Here is a 19,270-nt window from a genome sequence, read left to right as displayed (position 1 = left end):
GGAGTACAAAGAAGGTTCACCAGATTGATTCCTGGGATGGCAGGACTTTCATATGAAGAAAGACTGGATGAACTGGGCTTGTACTCGTTGGAATTTAGAAGATTGAGGGGGGATCTGATTGAAACGTATAAAATCCTAAAGGGATTGGACAGGCTAGATGCAGGAAGATTGTTCCCGATGTTGGGGAAGTCCAGAATGAGGGGTCACAGTTTGAGGATAAAGGGGAAGCCTTTTAGGACCGAGATTAGGAAAAACTTCTTCACACAGAGAGTGGTGAATCTGTGGAATTCTCTGCCACAGGAAACAGTTGAGGCCAGTTCATTGGCTATATTTAAGAGCGAGTTAGATATGGCCCTTGTGGCTACAGGGATCAGGGGGTATGGAGGGAAGGCTGGTGCAGGGTTCTGAGTTGGATGATCAGCCATGATCATAATAAATGGCAGTGCAGGCTCGAAGGGCCGAATGGCCTACTCCTGCACCTATTCTCTATGTTTCTATGAAAGCCCTGCAGAGAACACCCTAAAGTCAAAGTAAACTTTAGAGTAAAATTATCAAAGTATGTACGTTATCATATATTACCTGAAGTTCATGTTCCTGCAGGCTTTTACAGGAAATAAAGAAATAAAACAGATTTTACGAAGAACTAGAGTAGTAGTGGTACTGGGATCACTTAAATTGAGTATGATGTTCTCCTAAGGGAAGCTGTAGGGACCGATCCGGGACACGAAAAACTACACATAGACAAAGACTGAATAACAACCAATGTGCAAACTGAATTATATGATACTGAGAACATGAGTCCTTGAAAATAGGTCAGTAGGTTGTAGAGTTGTAGTAAGTGAAGTTATCCACCCTGAACAATTGAAAGTTTTGCTCTGGCTTTTGCTAATTAGACCCAAGAGCCGAAGAGAACGAGGGAAATTCCAGCAGCAGCCCAATGGGTAACAGAGCAGAATCCACTAGAGAGGGAGAGAAAGCTGGACGGATGTCTGGCAACTGAAAGATATGTGACAACAGGCAGATTTAATCTGAAGTGCACTATTCAGTGGTGGCTGCCCAGACTAGGGCTGTGTAAATACGAAAACAATCACTTCAAAGGAGGTGAAGTCAAGGATGAAGACAGGTCAGTTCATTCAACAGTTCATCTTGTATTAACTTTCAGCATGTATCTAATTGCACTTTGATTAACCCTGATGCTTTTCATCTCTGTTACCTCGCATGTTAGATCACTCCCAACCTCCATTGTCCGTCGGGGACGACAGAGAAACAGACTGCTTATAATTGGTTTATTAAAATAATCAGACAATTTGAAGTACTGTGGAATAAAACAAGAACTTGGCCATTAACCCTTTAACTATTAATACTGTCAAGATCTTTCATAGCTTTTCCTCCATGGATAATTTCTATTTACAGAGTCTGCTGGATTGGGGTGGGGAATTGTTACTTTTCCTGTGTTTTAACTTTCCTATGTGTGCTTATTATTTTTATATAATCACCTAAATATATATGTGTAATTGTTCAGTAAAATTTCCAGTAATTGTAGTATAGCTGTTTTGTAATTTTCTCAAAGCTTCTCAGTTTTTCTGCAGCATTTATCACGCCACTTGAATCTGGCTAGATCCAACAGGTTAATTATCACTCGAATTTTGTTTATCTTTAGTCTGGGTATGAGGTGACCATGATTTTTTTTCTCTTTTTCTGAACTTAGTTCATTCATTGTTCTCATGACATTTACTAAATGGCCATAATCACCAAGTTGACCTGAAAACCACTGGATCAATATCATCAGATCCAGTCAGGCAGCATGGAAAAAGGCCTACAGCCCAGTTCATCCACACCGATGGTGTCACCCAGTCATCTCGTCCCATTTCCAGCATTTGGCCCATAGCCTGCTAAAGCTCTCTCACCCATGTATTTATCTAGACATCTTTTAATTGTTGCTAACATGCCCAGTGGGGCACTGCATTCCTAATTTGCATCACCTTTTGTGTGAAGAAGCTAGCCTGATGTCTTTTGTAAACTCCTCATCTTTGATCCAAAACTATGCCTTTTTCCCCAGGGTGCAATGTGCTTTCAACCTGTCTATGTGCCATATGATCATACGCACCTCTATCAGGTCACCCCTCAATCTCCTACGTTCCAGAAAAAAACCTGCATTCTCCCCCTCCCCACCCCGAGACCAGGCAAAATCCTGGTAAATCTTTTGTAAACTCTTTCTAGTTTAATAACATCTTTCCTATAACAAAGTGGCCAAAACTGTACACAATTCTCCAAGCGCAGCTTCACCTTCTTTAACAACTGCAACACATCTTCCCAAGCCCAATACTCAATGACCTGACTGGTGAAGGCCAGTGTGCTAATTCCTTCTTCAATACCTTATCTATCTTGATGCTGCTCTCAGTGAACTATGTACCTGAACTCCTCTGTTCCATTACATTCTCCAGGGTCCTATCAGTCACTGTACAAACCTTACAACAGTTTGCTCTTATATATTGGAGTTAAGTGCTGGGAGCGTTTTGAGTTCAGTCATCCTCAAGACCAATGTGCAAAGCAAAATGGTAAGAAAATGAGACAGGAAGAGAGGCCATTTTGATTATGCTAAATAAATGCTAAAGGGGAAGATACAAGAGGGGTCAGATTGACTCTTCAGCAAAAGCTTTTCCTATGATAGTTTGATTTACTGAGAGAGAATGGGCCCTTCTGCCCACCAAGTCCGTTCTGCCCAATTACACCCATGTGACCAATTAACCCACTAACCCCTGTGTATTTGCATTCTGGGAGGAAACCGAAGCACCTGGAGGAAACCCAGGCAGTCACGAGGAGGACATACAAACTCCTCACATTCAGCCGGTGCTGTAACAGCGTTACGCCTACTGCTACGCTGCTGTGCCGCCCCCAAATATATAAACTCAGTGCACAACAGCAAGGTGATTCAGTGCCTGACGATTTAATAAGAAAATCTTGCCTTTTGTCTGAGCCCTACTGAGGAATCTGCTTGTACATTCACTTGCAATGTCCACATCCTGTTGGTAAACATACAGGCTGTTGCGAAAGGCGCTGGAATGGGCAGCATCGGCTTTGGAGCGCACTAAAGAGAACAAAAACACAGGAAGCTGGAGGGGGGGAGAAAGTCGCTGATTTCACTGAAGTACAATCGATAAGTTCTATCACGTGGGTGCCTGTGAAAAGGCATTGAGAAAGTTGGAGGGAACAGGAGCAGCTTGTAATAAAATTAAAAACAGCATTCTCAAGATATTTTGCATCATTTTTGAGTTGTCAATTTTATCCCATTCTCTGAAAGCCCAGAATCAAGCTCACAATCCCATTGATTCTGCCCATGACATCATGGGCACAACCCTTCTAATAGTGGTAGAGTCTACGACCAGAGGACATAACCTCAAAATACAATGTCAGCACCTTAGAACGGAGATGAGGGGGAATTTCTTCATCCAGAGGGTGGTGAATCTGTGGAATTCGCTGCCACAGACTGTTGTGGAGGCCAATTCATTGGGTATATTTAAAGCAGAGGTTTGATAGGTTTTTGATTAGTTAGGATGTCAAAGGTTACAAGGAGAAGGTACAAGAATGGGGCTGAGAGGGGAAATAAATCTGCAATGATGAATGGTGGAGCACACTCAATGGGCCTAATAGCTTAATTTTGCTCCTATATCTTTTGGTCTCCCACCATTGATAATATCTACCTGAGGCACCTCTTCAAGAAGGCAACTTAGGTTACCAAAGATTCTCGCTCTCTGGGCAATGCCATATTCACACTGCTCCCACTGGGCAGCCGGTTATAGAAGCCTGAGGTCCCACACCATTAGGTTCAAGAACAGCAACTTCCCTTTCAACCATTCAGCTCTTGAACCAACCCTAATCACTGCAGTTCAGCAACACTGACCACTTTGCACTAAAATAGACTTTGTTTTGTTCCAGTTATCTCTATTGTTGTAAAATTTGTGTAAAATTTCTTGATTAATCAGGGCGCCAATGGTTACGGGGACAAGGCTGGAGAATGGGTTTGAGAGGGCAAATAAAACAGCCATGATCAAATGGCAGAGTAGACTCAGTGGGCTGAATGGGACTGATGCTGCTCCTACTGCAACTGATGTTTTTCTTGTGAATGCTGCTTAACTGATGCTCTGTGCCTGTGATGCTGCTACAAGTAAGCTTTTCATTGCACCTGTGCACACGTGTACTTGTGCATTGACTTTGGCAACACACACAAAATGCTGGAGGAACTCAGAAAGTCAGGCAGGAGTGTACAGTACAGTGCAGTACTCCGATCCAATTTTACCAGCTTCATAGTTGTGTTTGCAGCTGAAGGCTCTCAACCTAAAGCATCGACTGCTTATTCCTCTCCATCGATGCTGCCTGACTCACTGAGCTCCTCCAGCGTTTTGTGTGTTCGGAGAGCAGTTTTGGGTTTCCAAACAAATTTAAGTTCAAATCAGCAGAAATGAACAAGCAATCTCCAGGCTCTATGTCTACACACCAAATGTTGCAGTTAGCAAGGTTTACACTTTGCAGAGTGCATCAGAGTAGATTGTTTCTGTCTGGCGTGAAAACGGGAATTCTCATTATTTTTACTGCTTAGGGTTTAGGTCAGTCAAAGACATGACATCACAACCATGTTTAGCGATAGATGCAAAGTGGAGGGAGAAAAAAGCAAAAGATGACAGAAATACCACAATAAAGAGTATCAGTCACCAGCAAGGTTCTAATCCCAAACTAGGTGTTAGTGAAAGGACACCAAAGGGGGCGGGGGGGGGGGGTTTATTAATCAGAGGGAACAGGAATCTTTCAATTAGAGATCATTAAACCAAAGTTGAATCACAAGAGAAACTGCAGATGCTGGAAATCCAAAGCAACACACACAAAATGCTGGAGGAACTCAGCAGGTCAGTCAGCATCTATGGAAAGAAATAATCTTAGGATGATTTTTTTCATCTAAATATAGAGGAGTTAAGGAAAATGAACAAAAAGAACCCCAAGCACAAGAGATTCTACAGATCATAAACACAAGAAAGTCTGCAGATGCTGGAAATCCAAAGCAACACACACAAGATGCTGGAGGAACTCAGCAGGTCAGGCAACATCTATGGAAAGGAGTAAACAGTTGACGCTTGAGGCGAAGGCTCTTCTTCAGGACTGATATGGAAGATGCCAGAATAAAAAGGTGAGGAGAGGGAAAGAGGCCAGCTGGAAGGTGATAGGTGAAGCCAGGCAGGTAGGAAAAAATCAAGGGCTGGAGAAGAAAGAATCTAATAAGAGGAGAGTACACCATTGGAGAAAGGGAAGGAGGAGAGGGAAGTAATAGACAGGCGAGAAGTAAAAAGTCAGAGTGGGGAATAGGGAAAGGTTGTGGGGGGGGGGGGGGGAAGGAGGATTTGTTTACTGGAAGGAGAAATTGATATTCATTCCATCAGGTTAGAGGCTACCCAGATGGAATATAAGGCGTTGCTCCTCCACCTTAATGGTGGCCTCATCTTGGCACGGACTGACATGGGAATGGGAATTAAAATGTGGCCAAAAGGTAGTCCCACTTGTGACAGATGATGCAAGGTGCTTGACGAAGGGGTCCCCCAATTTACAGATGCTAGAAATCTTGAGCAACACATATACACACACACGCAAAATGCTTCAGGAATTCAGCAGGTCAAGCAGCTGTATATTCCCCTCCAAAGATGCTGACTGACTTACTGAATTCCTCCAGCATTTTGCCTGTGTTGTCCAATTCTTTCACTTCTCTTCAGTAAAATTTGATTGAATCTTCCAACGATAAGCAGTTGAAAGACAAGAGGGTTAGGTAACAGATGGAATTCTACTTACGCTGTATCGCTCTGAGCCTTGGGATGATGGTGGGGCTGCTCGGCGGACTGCAGCTGCTGCCATTCAAACTTTTCCGCTTGTCAAGCGTTGGAGATGCCTGGACGGTGATCTTGTGTTGAAAATCTACCAATTCAAAACGAAGTGAAATGTCACAGGATGCACGAAACTACCTGAATTAGAGGTCACAATACAGGTCTTCCCCAGACTGTAACCGCGTTTCCTTCTCGTGAATGGTTCATAATCTGAAAAGTCAGAAACGTGGCTGCGAACTGAATTCCCATACAGTAGAGGTGGGTTGTCACAAAGTTTAGATACACAGTACCATCGGCCCACAATGCCCAATTACACCCACGTGAACACTAACCAACAAACCTGCGTACCTTTGGAGAATGGGAGGAAACCAGAGCATGCAAAGGAAACCCACAGTGAGAAGATACAAACTCCTTACAGCCAACAGCAGAACTGAACCTGGATCACTGGTGCTGTAATAGGGCTATGCTACCGTGCCACCAGAAAAAGGAACAGACAATCTGGGATGCATTTCATATTTTATTTTGCCATTCTTAAAGCTGACATTAACGAATTTAGCCTGAGTGTTCTCTCTAATAATGATACTGGATTTGTAGAATGGGCATTAGTGTATTCTTCATGGGCAAACTAATAGCAAGGACAGTCACCTGCAGCCCCACAGCTGTTGGCTAGTTCATCCTGCCCATCTCTCAAACCCTCGCTCACATGTATGAGCTGTACACAGGTCAGGGTTTGTCAGGAAAGTGAAACAGAACACAGTACAGTACAGGCCCTTCAGCCCACATTGTCCCAATATTTAAATCTCCTTCCAAGATCAATCTACCCTTCATTCCCACATCCCTACAATATTCTATCATCCATGTGCCTATTTAAGAGTCCCTAATGTATCTCCCTTTACCACTACCCCTGGTAGTGCATTTCAGGCACTCCTCACTCCCTATGTAGAAAAACTGTCTGACATCATCTCATACTTTCCTTCAATCACCTTGACACTATGCCCCCTATCAGCCACTGCTGCTCTGGGGAAAAGTTTTGGCTGTTCACTCTATTTATGCCTCTTATCATTTTATACATCTCTAACAAAGTCACCGCTCCTTTTCCCTCGGCTCCAAAGTGAAAAGGCACCAGCTCGCTCAAGTATCTTCATAAGACATGTTCCCTAATCCAGATAGCATCCTGGTAAATCTCTGGACCCTCTCAAGTCTCCACATCCTTCCTATAATGAGGCAGCCAGAACTGAACACAATATTCCAAGTGTTTTAACCAGGTTTTTGTAGAGCTACATTTTAGAAAGATTTTTATAAACAAATACATTCACATTGCTTCTCTGTAGAGATTAACCTGTGGTTAGTAATGGAAGCTTAATTTTAAAAAATAGTTTTCCAGCTGAATATTAAAGACGTTTAGAATGAGTCTAGTTCCAGTTCAGTTTGAAATGATTATCGCCCTTGTGCACACCCACAGACCTAAGGTTTTAGCTCCATACCTGAAGGTAAACTGATTCGGTTTCCATCTTTTAGCTTTAGCCGGTTTTTCCTGAACTTGCCTTTTCTTTTCTTCACTTTTGGTTTCTCTTGGTTCAACTGGAAGATAAGAATATTCAGCTCGCGCTCCAGCACATCGATTTCCCGTTCCACCAGCTGCTGCTCCCGTCGCTTCAGTAGCTCCTCGTGGGACTTCTGCTGCAACTCGGCCCTGGTCAGTTCCTCCTCCCGTGATCGCAACTCCTAGCAAACACAACAGGGTGAAGTTAGAGGGATCACTGACAAGTCTAGATTACTTATGACATCGATACAGTGAGTAAAAACTCAGAGGGACAACTTGCAAAGAACGTTCATTGGCAGGAACCGCAGCAAAGCCTTTGACAAGGGTGTCACCAACAAGACTGATGTTGGAGCTCACAGGATCAAAGGCACATTGAATCAAAAGTTGGCTTGGTAGTAAGAGACAGAGGGTTGATTTTGTGATTAGAAGCCTGAGACCAATGATGTGCTGCAGGATCAATGCTGAGACTCTTGCTGTTTGTTAAAATACCCTAATTTGGATAATAATGTACTGTAGGTGATATGATTAGTAAGTCTGTAGATGTCCAATAAGACCATAAGACAGGGGAGTAGAATCAGACCATTTGGCCCATTGAGTCTGCTCCAACATTCCATCATGGTTGATTTATTATCCCCATCAACCACATTCTCCTGCCTTCTCCCTGTAACCTTGGGCATCCTTACGAATCAAGAACCTATCAACCTCTGCTTGAGAAATACCCAATGACTTGGCTTCCACAGATTCATAACCCTCTGACTGAAGAAATTCATCCTCATTTCCGTTCTAAAGGGACATCCTTCTACTCTGGGTCTAGTCACAGATTCTCACTATTGGAAAAATCTTCTCCACATTTCCTCTATCTAGGCCTTGTAATATTTGGTAGGTTTCAATGAGACTCCCCCACCATTCTTTTAAACTCTAGCAAGTACAGGCCAAGAGCCTCCTCATAAACCGCTACTGGACCCTCTCCAATGCCTGCACATCCTTTCTTTGACATCCAAGGGGCCCAAACCTGCTCACAATACTCCAAATGCAGTCTGATCACTGCCTTATAAAACCTCAGCACTACATGCTTGCTTTTGTATTCTAGTCCTTTCGTAATGAATGCTAACATTGTATTTGCCTTCGCCTATGTCATAACAATTGACGGTGTTGTTGATGGTGAGGAAAGTCTTAGGCTACAGGGTGCTACTGATCAGTTGGTAAGATGAGAAGAGTAATTGCAACTGGAAGTTAATCCCTTTCAGTGCAAGGTGAAGCATTTTGAAGGATCTAATGAGATAATGAACAGTAGGTCCCGAATAAGTATTCCATAAATTCCCAAAAGGTGGCAGCATATGTTGATAATCAGAATCAAAAACACGAGAGATTCTGCAGATGTTGGAAATCTGGAGCAACGCACACAAAATGTTGGAGGACCTCAGCAGGTCAGGTAGCACCTATGGAGGGGAATGAACTGTCGCTGTTTTAGGCAGAGTCCCCTCCATAGATACTGCCCGACTTGCTCAGCTCCTCCAGCATTGTGTGTGTTAATCAGAATCAGTTTTACTATCAGTGACATACATCATGAACTTCGTTATTTTGTGGCAGTACAGCGTGATACAAGTTACTGTAAGTTACAAGAAATAAAGAGTGCAAAAGATGTAGTGGTTGTGGCCGCTCAGAAATCTGATGGCAGACAGGAAGGAGCTGTTCCTAAAATATTGAATGTCCTGCATTTCCTCCCCAATGGTAATAGCGAGAAGAGGAGCTGAAGACAGCATACGTGAAGCTGACCTTCATTAACCAGGGTACAGAATACGTGAGCTTGGAGTTTATAATATTAATTTATAAACTTTGGTTAGACCACAGCTAAGGTACCAGGTAGGCCTATTGTCTCTGCCTGCTCCTGTCCCACTGAACTCATGTTCTCATATGTCGACTCCATTCTATCCCCGTTGGTTCAGCTCCTTCCCACCTACATCCGTGACACTTCTCATGTCCTTGATCTCCTCAGTAACTTTCAATTCCCTGGCCCCGACCGCCTCATTTTCACCATGGATGTTCAGTCCCTATACACATCTAGCCCCCATCATGAAAACCTTAAAGCTCTCTGCTTCTTCCTAAATAAAGGAAACAACCAGTTGCCCTCCACCACCACCTTTCTTCGTCTGAGAAATTGGTCCTCATCTTCAACACTTTTTCCTATGGCTCCTCTCACTTTCTCCAAACCTGAGAGGTCGCTATAGGCGCCCGCTTGGGACCCACCATGCCTGGCTCTTCACTAGTTACGTAGAACCGTCCATGTTGCAAGCTGGTGATGCTCCCCAGCTCTTCCTCCGCTACACTGACGACTGCATTGGTGCTGCTTCATGCACCCATGCTGAACTTGTCAATTTCATCAATTTTGTCTCTTAAAACTTCCACCCTGCCCTTAAATTCACTTGGACCATTTCTGATACCCCTTGATCTCTCTGTCTCCATCCCTGTTGACAAACTGTCAACCGACATCTTTTATAAACCTACCGATTGCCAGTTCTCTTGACTATACCTCTTCCCATCTGTCTCATGTAAAAATGCCATTTCCTTTACTTAGTTCTCTTGTCTCCGCTGCATCTGTTCCCAGAATGAGGCTTTCCTTTCCAGGATGTCAGCGATATCCTACTCCTTCAAAGAATGAAATCTCCCTTCCTTCACCATTGATACTGCCTTCACCCTCATCTCCTCCATTTCCTGAATATCTGTGCTCAACCCAACTGCCTACCACCTTAACAGGGATAGAGTTCCTCTCATCCTTACCTACCACCCCATGAGCCTCGGCATCTAACACATTATCCTTCGCAACTTCCGCCTTCTTCAAAGGAATCCTACCACCAAACATATTACCCTCCCCACCTTTCCACAGAGATCGCTCCTTCTCCCTTATCCATTCGTCCCTCCTGGCACTTACACTTGTAAGCGCTAACTTTTAACCTATTCTAAGATAATAGGCATCCGTTTGTCTCATGAGACCATGGATTTGCGCCTTGGAAGGTTTCCAGGGTGCAGGCCTGGGCAAGGTTGTATGGAAGACCGGCAGTTGCCCATGCTGCAAGTCTCCCCTCTCCACGCCACCAATGTTGTCCAAGGGAAGGGCACTAGGGCCAATACAGCTTGGCACCGGTGTCGTCGCAGAGCAACGCATGGTTAAGTCCCTCGTTCAAGAACACAACACGCAGCCTCAGCTGAGGCTCGAACTAGCGACCTTCAGATCACTAGACCGATGCCTTAACCACTTGGCCACGCACCAACACAATTCTAAGATAAATCTAACCATTCCTTCCATTTTTCAATCATCCATGTGCCTATTAAATTTCTTAGATGCCCCTAATGTATCTGCCTTTATCACCACCCCAGGAAGGACATTCCACTCACCCACCACCAAGAACCTATCACTGATATTCCCATCCCTCACATCATCTTAAAATTGTGCCCTTTCACAATAGCCAGTTCCACCCTGGGAAAAAGTCTCCGGCTATCCACTCAATCTGCAGTATGTCTCTTATCGTCTTGTACACCTCTACCAAGTCTATTAAACCCAGTAGTGAGATCAGCACAGAAAAACACTGAGAGGAGAGTTTAAAAGCAAGTTTAAAAAATGGAGGACAGAGATTTGCAAGAGAATTCCCAAATATTGAGCTTAGGTAGCTGAAACAGTGGTCAGCAAAACAAGGCACATTCCAAAAATGTAAGATTTCAGAAACTGGAATGTCCAGAGTTGGAGGTAGGCAAAACCATAATGAGTTTTAGGATGTGAATCTTAATGTAACATAGGCATGGGATGAAGAAATAAAAACTCGAGGCGCAGAAAAACAAAAAGGACACACAATGTGACAACATTTACAACAGTGTCATTGGGTTTATGTACATTGATATCAATAAACCAAAAAAAAACACACACATTTAGTCCAAACAGAATGTTTCAAAGTTGGGTAAAGTAACTTCATCTACAATAACAACACACACAAGATGCTGGAGGAACTTGGCAGGTCAGGCAGCATCTATGAAAATGAATAAACAGTCAACATTTCAGGCTGAGACCCTTCATCAGGACTGAGAAGGAAGCGGGAAAATTCCAGTATAAAAAGATGGGGGGGGGGGAGGGGAAAAAGGCTAGTTGGAAGATGATAAATGAAGCCAGTGGGTGGGAAGAGTCAAGGGCTGGCGAAGAAGGAATCTAATAGGAGAGGAGAAAGGGAAAGAAGAGGGGACCTGGGGAAAGTAATAGGCAGGTGAGAAGAAGTAAAAGGTCAGAGTGGAGAATACAGGAAGGGGAGGGGAACTTGTTTCCCAGAAGGAGAAATCGATGTTCATGCCTTCAGGTTGGAGGCTACCCTGACGGAATTTAAGGTGTTGCTCCTCCACCCAGGGGGTGGCCTCATCTTGGCACAATAGGAAGCCACGGACCGACATACATTAGAACAGGAACGGGAATCAGAATTCAAATGTTTGGCCACCCAACGTCCTGCTGGAGGCGGATGTTGCAGGGTGCTTGATGATGCGGTCCCCCAATTTGTGACAGGTCTCACCATTGTACAGGGTCCTCATCGGGAGCATCACACACAATAGACTACCCCAGCAGATTCGCAGGTGAAGTGTTGCCTCACCCAGAAAGTGTGTCTGGAGCCCTGTAGTAATCAGACCTGTATCACAAATTACTCCTTTAGATGATTTTTTGCATCTGTATCTACACAGGAGACAGATAAGCAGCAGTAAGGTTATGGACCTTTTACAGACTACAGAGGAGGTGTTTGCTGTCTTGAGGCAAATTATGGTAGGTAAATATCTAGAGCCTGCCAAGATGTTCCCTCGGACCCTGTGGAAGGCAAGTGCAGAAATTGTAGGGGTCCTAACAGAGATACTTAAATCATGCTCCACAACAGGTGAGGTACCGGAGGAATGGAGGATAGCTAATGTTGTTCCGCTGTTTAAAAAAGGTTCTATAAGTCAGCCAGGAAATTATAGGCTGGTGGATGTTGTTCACAGGGATTTTGGCAAGGCCTTTGACAAGGTTCTGCATGGAGGTTTGTGGGAGAAGCCAGAGCAGTAGTAGATGATTGCTCCTCAGTTGGAAAATGGGCTGAAAAATGGCAGATGGAATTTAATGCAGACACGTGCGAGGTGTTACACTTCAGTAGGACTAACCAGGTCTTACACAGTGAACGGTAGGGCACAGAGGAGAGCACAGAGCAAAGCGATCTGGGACTACAGGTTCATAATTGATTGAAAGTGGCAGCACAGGTAGATAGTGTCGCAAAGAAAGCTTTCAGAACATTAATCAAAGTATTGAGTACAGGAGATGGGATGTTATGCTGAAATTGTACAAGATATTGTTGAAGCCCATTTTGGAGTATTGCATACACCTTTGGTCACCTATCAACAAGAAAGATGTAAATAAAGTTGAAAGAGTACAGAGAAAATTTACAAAGGATGTTGCTGGGTCTGGAGGACCTGAGTTATAGGGAAAGACTGAATAGGTTCAGACTTTATTCCTTGGAATGTAGAAGATTGAGGGGAAGATTTGATAGAGGTATACAAAATTATGAGGGGTATAGATAGGGTAAATGCAAGCAGACATTTTCCACTGAGGTTGGGTGGGACTACAGCTGGAGGTCATGAGTTAAGAGTGAAAAGTTTAAGGGAACAAGAGGTGAAACTTTTTCACTCAGTGTGGAACAAGCTGTCAGCACAAGTGGTGCACGTGAGCTTGATTTTAACGTTTAAGAGAAGTTTGGATAGGGTACATGGATCATAAGGCTATGGAGCACTGTGGTGCAGGTCAGTGGGATTAGGCAGTTTAAATGATTTGGCATGGACTAGATGGACTGAAGGGCCTGTTTCTGTGCAGTACTTTTCTATGACTCTAAGATAAGCAGTTCAAAATGCCCAGATAAAAGCAATTTGAAAACACAAAATAACACCTGAGAACCTAGTGACCTTAGGTCTACCATCATTGATGAAAATGAGTCATCGGTACCAGGCAATCTACACCATGAACCTGCCCTTCAGCCACACAGATTCAAACAATGATGGGTAGTGAATCAGTGGAATTCATTGCCACAGATGGCTGTGGAAGCCAAGTCATTAATTATATTTAAAGCAGAGGTTGATAGGTTCTTGATTAGTAAGGGAGTCAAAGGCTATGAGGAGAAGGCAGAAGAATGGGGTTGAGAGGGAAAATAAATCAGTCATGATGAAATGGCGGAGTAGACTCGATGGGACTAATTCTACCCGTGTCCTATAGTCTAACAACAGTAACGTCTCAAAGTTCAAAGTAAATTTATTATCAAAGTACATATATGTCACCATGTTCAACCCTGAGATTCGTTGTTTTGTAGGCAAAGTAAATACAAAAAAAAATGATAGAGTCAATGAAGACCTCACCCAACAAGATGGACAAACACCAGTGTGCAAGTCGACAAACTGTGTAAATATGAAAAGAGGAAAGATAATAATAAAAAAAGCAATAAATATTGAGAACATGAGATGAAGAGTCCTTGAAAGTGAGTCCAAATGTTGTAGGAATAGTTCAGAAATGGGTTGGGTGAAGTTATCCCCTCTGGTTCAAGAGCCTGATGGATGAAGGGTAATAACTCTTCCTGAACCTGGTGGTGTGGGTCTTGAGGCTCCTGTACCTTTTTCCTGATGTCAGCAGCAAGAAGAGAGCACGGCTGAATGGTGGACATCCTTGGTGACATATGCTCAGTCAATGGAAATAGAATTTTAGAAAATAAAACATAATTTCCCAATACTAATTTAGTTATACAGTTTGAGCAACCCTTATCTGAAATCCTTAAGGCCAGGGTGTTTTGAATTTTGGGATATATAATGAGATACTTTTCAGAGTAAACTGGCCTCACCTTTTCCTTTGTCCTTAGCTCATTAAACATCTGTTGTATCTCCATCTTCCAATCATCCTGCATGGAATGGAAGGACTCCTGCGGCATATCAGTTATGACTGTCGACTCAATAGCAGTGAGCTGCTCCAAAATAGTCGCAAAAGATGGGCGAACATGAGGATCCTGGTCCCAGCACTCTGAAATGTGCAACATGATAGGTAAAATAAACACTGCATCTCATCAATCGTTTTCTTTATGTTTTCCTTAAATTGTTCCTAGAATAAAAACAGAAAATACTCAGCAGGTCAGGCAGCATCTGTAGAGACTGTGTTTCTTGTGGCTTGATCAGCTGAGGATTTTCAGCATTTCGATTTGCTGGATTTGACAGGTTGCATTAGGGTGTGGTAAGCCAATTCAAATGCACAAGAACACAACAAGCTGCAGTGAGTAGTGGACTTAGCCCATTACCACACAAGCACATCTCCCAATTATCTGTTGTATCTTCAGGAGGCACTACATCAAAAAGGCAGAGGTTCATAACTCCCATTAGGCAGGACATATCCCACACTACCAAGTTCAATAATAGCTACTTCCCTTCAACTATTTGGTTCTTGAACTAACCTGCAGAACCATGGATTCCTGCCTCAAGTATACTACCTCAGCAACACTATGACCACTTTGCATTTCAATATGCTTAGATCATAAGATACAGGAGCAGAATTAGGTCATTTGGCCCACTGAGTCTGTTCCGCCATTTCATCATGACTGATCCATTTCCTTCTCAGACCCAATATCCAGCCTTCTCCCAGCATCGCCCCATGCCTTGACTAATCAAAAATCCATCAACCTCTGTCTTAAATCTTCCCAATGACTTCCTCACCACCCACTCAAACTGCAAATTAACCTTTTAGAGAATCCCAAGTCCCTTTGGACCTCAGGATTTTAAATTTTCTCTTCATTTAGAAGATAGTCTATACTTTTGTTTCTTCTACCAAACTGCATACCACACACTTCCTAACACTCTATTCCATCTGCCACTTCTTTGCCCATTATCTTAATCTAAGTTCTTCTGAAGCTTCTCTGCTTCCTCAACTTCACCTATCTTCGTATCATCCGCGAATCTGGCCACAAAGCCATCAATTTTGTCATCCAAATTATTGACATATAATGAAAAGAGAAGCAATCCAAACATAGACCCCTGTGGAACACCACTAGTCACCTACAGCCATTCAGAAAAGGCTCCCTCTATTCCCACTTTTTGCCTCCTACCAATCAGCCAAAGCTCTATCCATGCTGGTATCTTGTTAAGCAGCCTCATGTATCGCACCTTGTCAAAGGCCTTCTGAAAACCCAGGTACACAACATCCACCTTTGTCTTTGTCTATCCTGCTTGCTATTTCTTCAAAGAATTCCAGCAGATTTGTCAGGCAAGATTTCCCTTGAGGAAACCATACTGACTTGGGCTTTTTTTTAATCACATGCCTCCAAAGTACCCCAAAACCACATCCTTAAGAATTGTTTTTCTTGTAAATGTTGCTTATATGAACCTATGTACCTGTGATACTGCAGCAAGCAAGTTTTCATTGCACCTGTGCATACATGTATTTGTGCAGATGGCAATAAACTCTACTTTCTTTCCTAAAACATCCCAGAAACTATTCCTGGAGTTTTGTTTGAGGGAGGAGGAAGAGCACAGCAGTTAGCACTGCCACATCACAATACAGGTACCAAAGTTATGAAAAGCACAGATAGAGTATAGCACTGGAAATTTTTTCCCCTGGGTTGAATGTTTCAGACCAGAAGGCTTGGCCTTAAGGTGAGAGGAGCAAGTTTTAAGGAGATGTGCAGGGCAAGTTTTGTTTTACTTTAGAGTGATGGGTGCCTGGAATGCACTGCTTGGGGTGACAGTGAAAGCAAATACCAAATACAATAGAGGCATTCAGGAGGCTCTTGGATGTGCACATGAATGTATAGGACATAAGATATGGACAGTGCATAAGCAGAAGCAGTTTTGTTGGACATTTAATCTCTTATTTAGTTTTGGTACAACATTGTGGGCTGAAGGACCTGTTCCAATGCTATACTGTTCTTTGTTCAAATCAACAGATATAATAGATTTAGCTTTATTTGTCACACATACATCAAAACATCCATTGTAATGTGTTGCTTGCGTCAATGACCAACACAGTCTGAGGATGTGCAGGGTAAGCCCACAAGTGCTGCCATGATTCCAACGGCAACGTAGCTTGCCCACAAATCACCAACCCTAACTATATGTCTTTGGTATGTGTGAGGAAATCGGAGTGCCTGGAGGAAAATCATGGGGGACGACATACAACCTCCGTACAAACAGTGCCTGGAATTGAACCCGGGTCATTGGCCATAGACCATAAGACATAGGAGCAGAATTAGGCCATCCGGCCCATCGAGTCTGCTCTGCCATTCAATCACGACTGATCCTTTTTTTCTCCTCAACCCCAGTTCCCAGTCTTCTCCCCGTAACCTTTAATGCCATGTCCAATCAAGAACATATCAATCTCTGCCTTAAATACACCCAATGACCTGGCCTTCACAGCTGCACGTGGCAACAAATTCCACACTCTTTGGCTAAAGAAATTCATCCACATCTCTGTTTTGAAAGGGTGCCCCTTTACCCTGAGGCTATGCCCTCTTGACCTAGACTCTGCCACCGTAGGAAACATGCTTTCTGCATCTACTCGGTCCAGGCCTTTCAACATTTGAAAGTTTCAATGAGCTCACCCCCCTCGTCCTTCTGAATTCCAGCGAGTACAGACCCAGAGCCATCAAACATTCCTCATATGATAACGAGGTGCTGCTGGCAGTGACATAATTCCGTTCCAGCTGAACTTTCATTACAATCATTTGTACATCTGTGTCCCGTAATTTTACTCATTACAAACAGATTAACACCATTTTTTTTTCATATTTGGGACAGCACGACTGGGCACTGCATTTCAATCCCAGTCCTCACAGGGGAAAGAGAAAAGAACAGCTGAGCCCCACTTCAAATCTTGCCGACTCGCCCTGACAGAGATGCTTGCGTGCAAGATCAAGCGAAAGGACAAGCCGTGCTTCACGTGGACGCACCCAGGCCCCAAACTTGAACAGCCTGTCGCTTCACATCACTGCACTTGAACAAAGAAGAACGTTCTCTTTTACCCGGAGAGCTGCACGCCAGTAATCTGTCAGTCTGCTGAGATGCCAATCAGGAGTTATACTACCAGCTGCACACTTGCAATGCAGATCTTAAATGAGCCACAAAGACCATTGCAAGAGTTGCTGTAAAAAGCTACATCACTGTTTGGGAAGCCGTGCAACATGACAATGCTTACACATAGTTTAGAATCAATATCATCACTGACAAATGTGAAATTTGTTGTTTTGCACCCAGAGTACAGTTCAATACATTTTAAATTCTTTATTTGTAGTAAAAGTGAGCAAGTTTTTGTTTAAATTAAGAGACTATGAAGAGAATCAAGTGCCAAACAAGACTGAACAGACAAATAGCTCCATACATGAACAGAAAAATATTGGAGAATACTTGTAAATGAGAACAATGGTTTTAAAATGTAACTCTGAAAACCCACAATATCTGCCACAGAATGCCACTACACACAGCATGTCATAGTTCATTGACTCCAATTGTGTTGCTGTTTGTTGGCGAAGGTTACTTCTATACTTGCCAAGATTGATCTTTCAGCTCTCTCAGAGTGTTCGTCAGCCTCATTCCAGGTATCGTAGACCAGACAAGAGGAGAAAGTTTGTGGTGAAAAGAGCAAAATAAGCCACTTAAATATTGAATAAAAAGTCCAGATTTTGAAGGAAGAAGATATACAAATATAATCTTGTGATTTTTTTTTTAAAAATCGTTTTGCGTCAGTAAATAAATAGCAAAAAAGTTGCAGCGTAGGCTATTGCACAGTTCATACAGGAAGGTCTTTGTTAAGAAAGTAAAAGCATAAGAAATGAGATCACCATTGACGTGTTAATGAAAACTATAGCACCTTTCGTGGCCTTGGGTCCTCTCCAAGCACTCTTTATAATTGTGTAGCCGCTGTTGGAACAGTGGCAAATGCAGCAACCAATGAACAAACTCCCTTAAACATCAATACAAATCATCTTGCCATGATGAATGAGGGGTAAAACATTCAACGCAAGTGGTTCTTCAAACAGGGGCATGGGGATCTCTTGAATCAATCCAAAACAAGGGACAAATGGGCCAGAAATTACCATCTCATATCAACCAGCTATCTAGCAAATTTTTACAGATACACTGTGGAGAGCATCCTGACTAGTTGCATCACCGGCTGGTATGGAGGCACCAAGGATGCTCCAGGGGATTAGAAAGGGCTGCAGTATTTTGTGGACTCAGCTAGTTCCATCATGGGCACTAGACTCCCACCATTGAGGACATGTTCAAAAGGCATCTCAAGAAAGCTGCATCTATTGCCCAGGACATGCCCTCATCTCATAGCTACCATCAAGGAGGACATACAGGAGCCTGAAGACGCACACTCAATGTTTTAGGAACAGCTTCTTCCCCTCTGCCATCACATTTCTGAATGGTCCCTGAAGCCAACCTCAGTATTTTCCCCTCTTTTTGCATACTTATTTATATCTCTTATTGTAACCTATATTTTATGTTATCGCTCTGTACTGTTGCAATAAAACCAATTTCATGACATGTCAGTGATAATAAACCCAATTTTGACAGCCGTCATTACAGTGCCCCCCAAATACTGTACTGCCTCACAGAGTCCAACCTATATCCCTGTCACGAGAGGTTGAAATGGGTTAGGCTGGCCAAAAGGGTCCTGGTGAAGCTGTATAGGCCGATCCCCTATACAGTGGATGCAATGGATTACAGAAACATTGATGAACTCCAACCACGCCATCGACTTTGGACAATGGAGATGGGAGGTTGTCAATGGCCTATGCTCCACTGGGAGCTAACGGCCCAAGAAGAAGAAATATTGCAGTGGCAC

General features: G+C 43.2%; 1 protein-coding gene across 2 annotated transcripts in view; it reads right to left on the bottom strand.

Moving 5' to 3' along the window:
- The window catches only part of LOC140201545 (mitogen-activated protein kinase kinase kinase 21-like), a 155,980-nt gene that overhangs the window by 25,313 nt on the left and 111,397 nt on the right, over positions 1-19,270 (bottom strand). Inside the window, exons 4-7 of one of the 2 annotated variants that reach the window (XM_072265824.1) lie at positions 14,286-14,461; positions 7,349-7,589; positions 5,833-5,955; positions 2,966-3,088 (exon numbers count right to left, since the gene is read on the bottom strand). In XM_072265824.1, the coding sequence (XP_072121925.1) occupies positions 2,966-3,088; positions 5,833-5,955; positions 7,349-7,589; positions 14,286-14,461 (663 nt within the window). The remainder of the gene's footprint in view (positions 1-2,965; positions 3,089-5,832; positions 5,956-7,348; positions 7,590-14,285; positions 14,462-19,270) is intronic. The other variant, XM_072265826.1, reaches the window with a different exon arrangement.

Source organism: Mobula birostris, chromosome 8, assembly GCF_030028105.1.
Source record: "Mobula birostris isolate sMobBir1 chromosome 8, sMobBir1.hap1, whole genome shotgun sequence".
NCBI classification, from domain to species: Eukaryota; Metazoa; Chordata; class Chondrichthyes; order Myliobatiformes; family Myliobatidae; genus Mobula; species Mobula birostris.
Note: the sequence above shows the minus strand (reverse complement) of the source record. Positions and strands in the feature narration are given on the sequence as shown.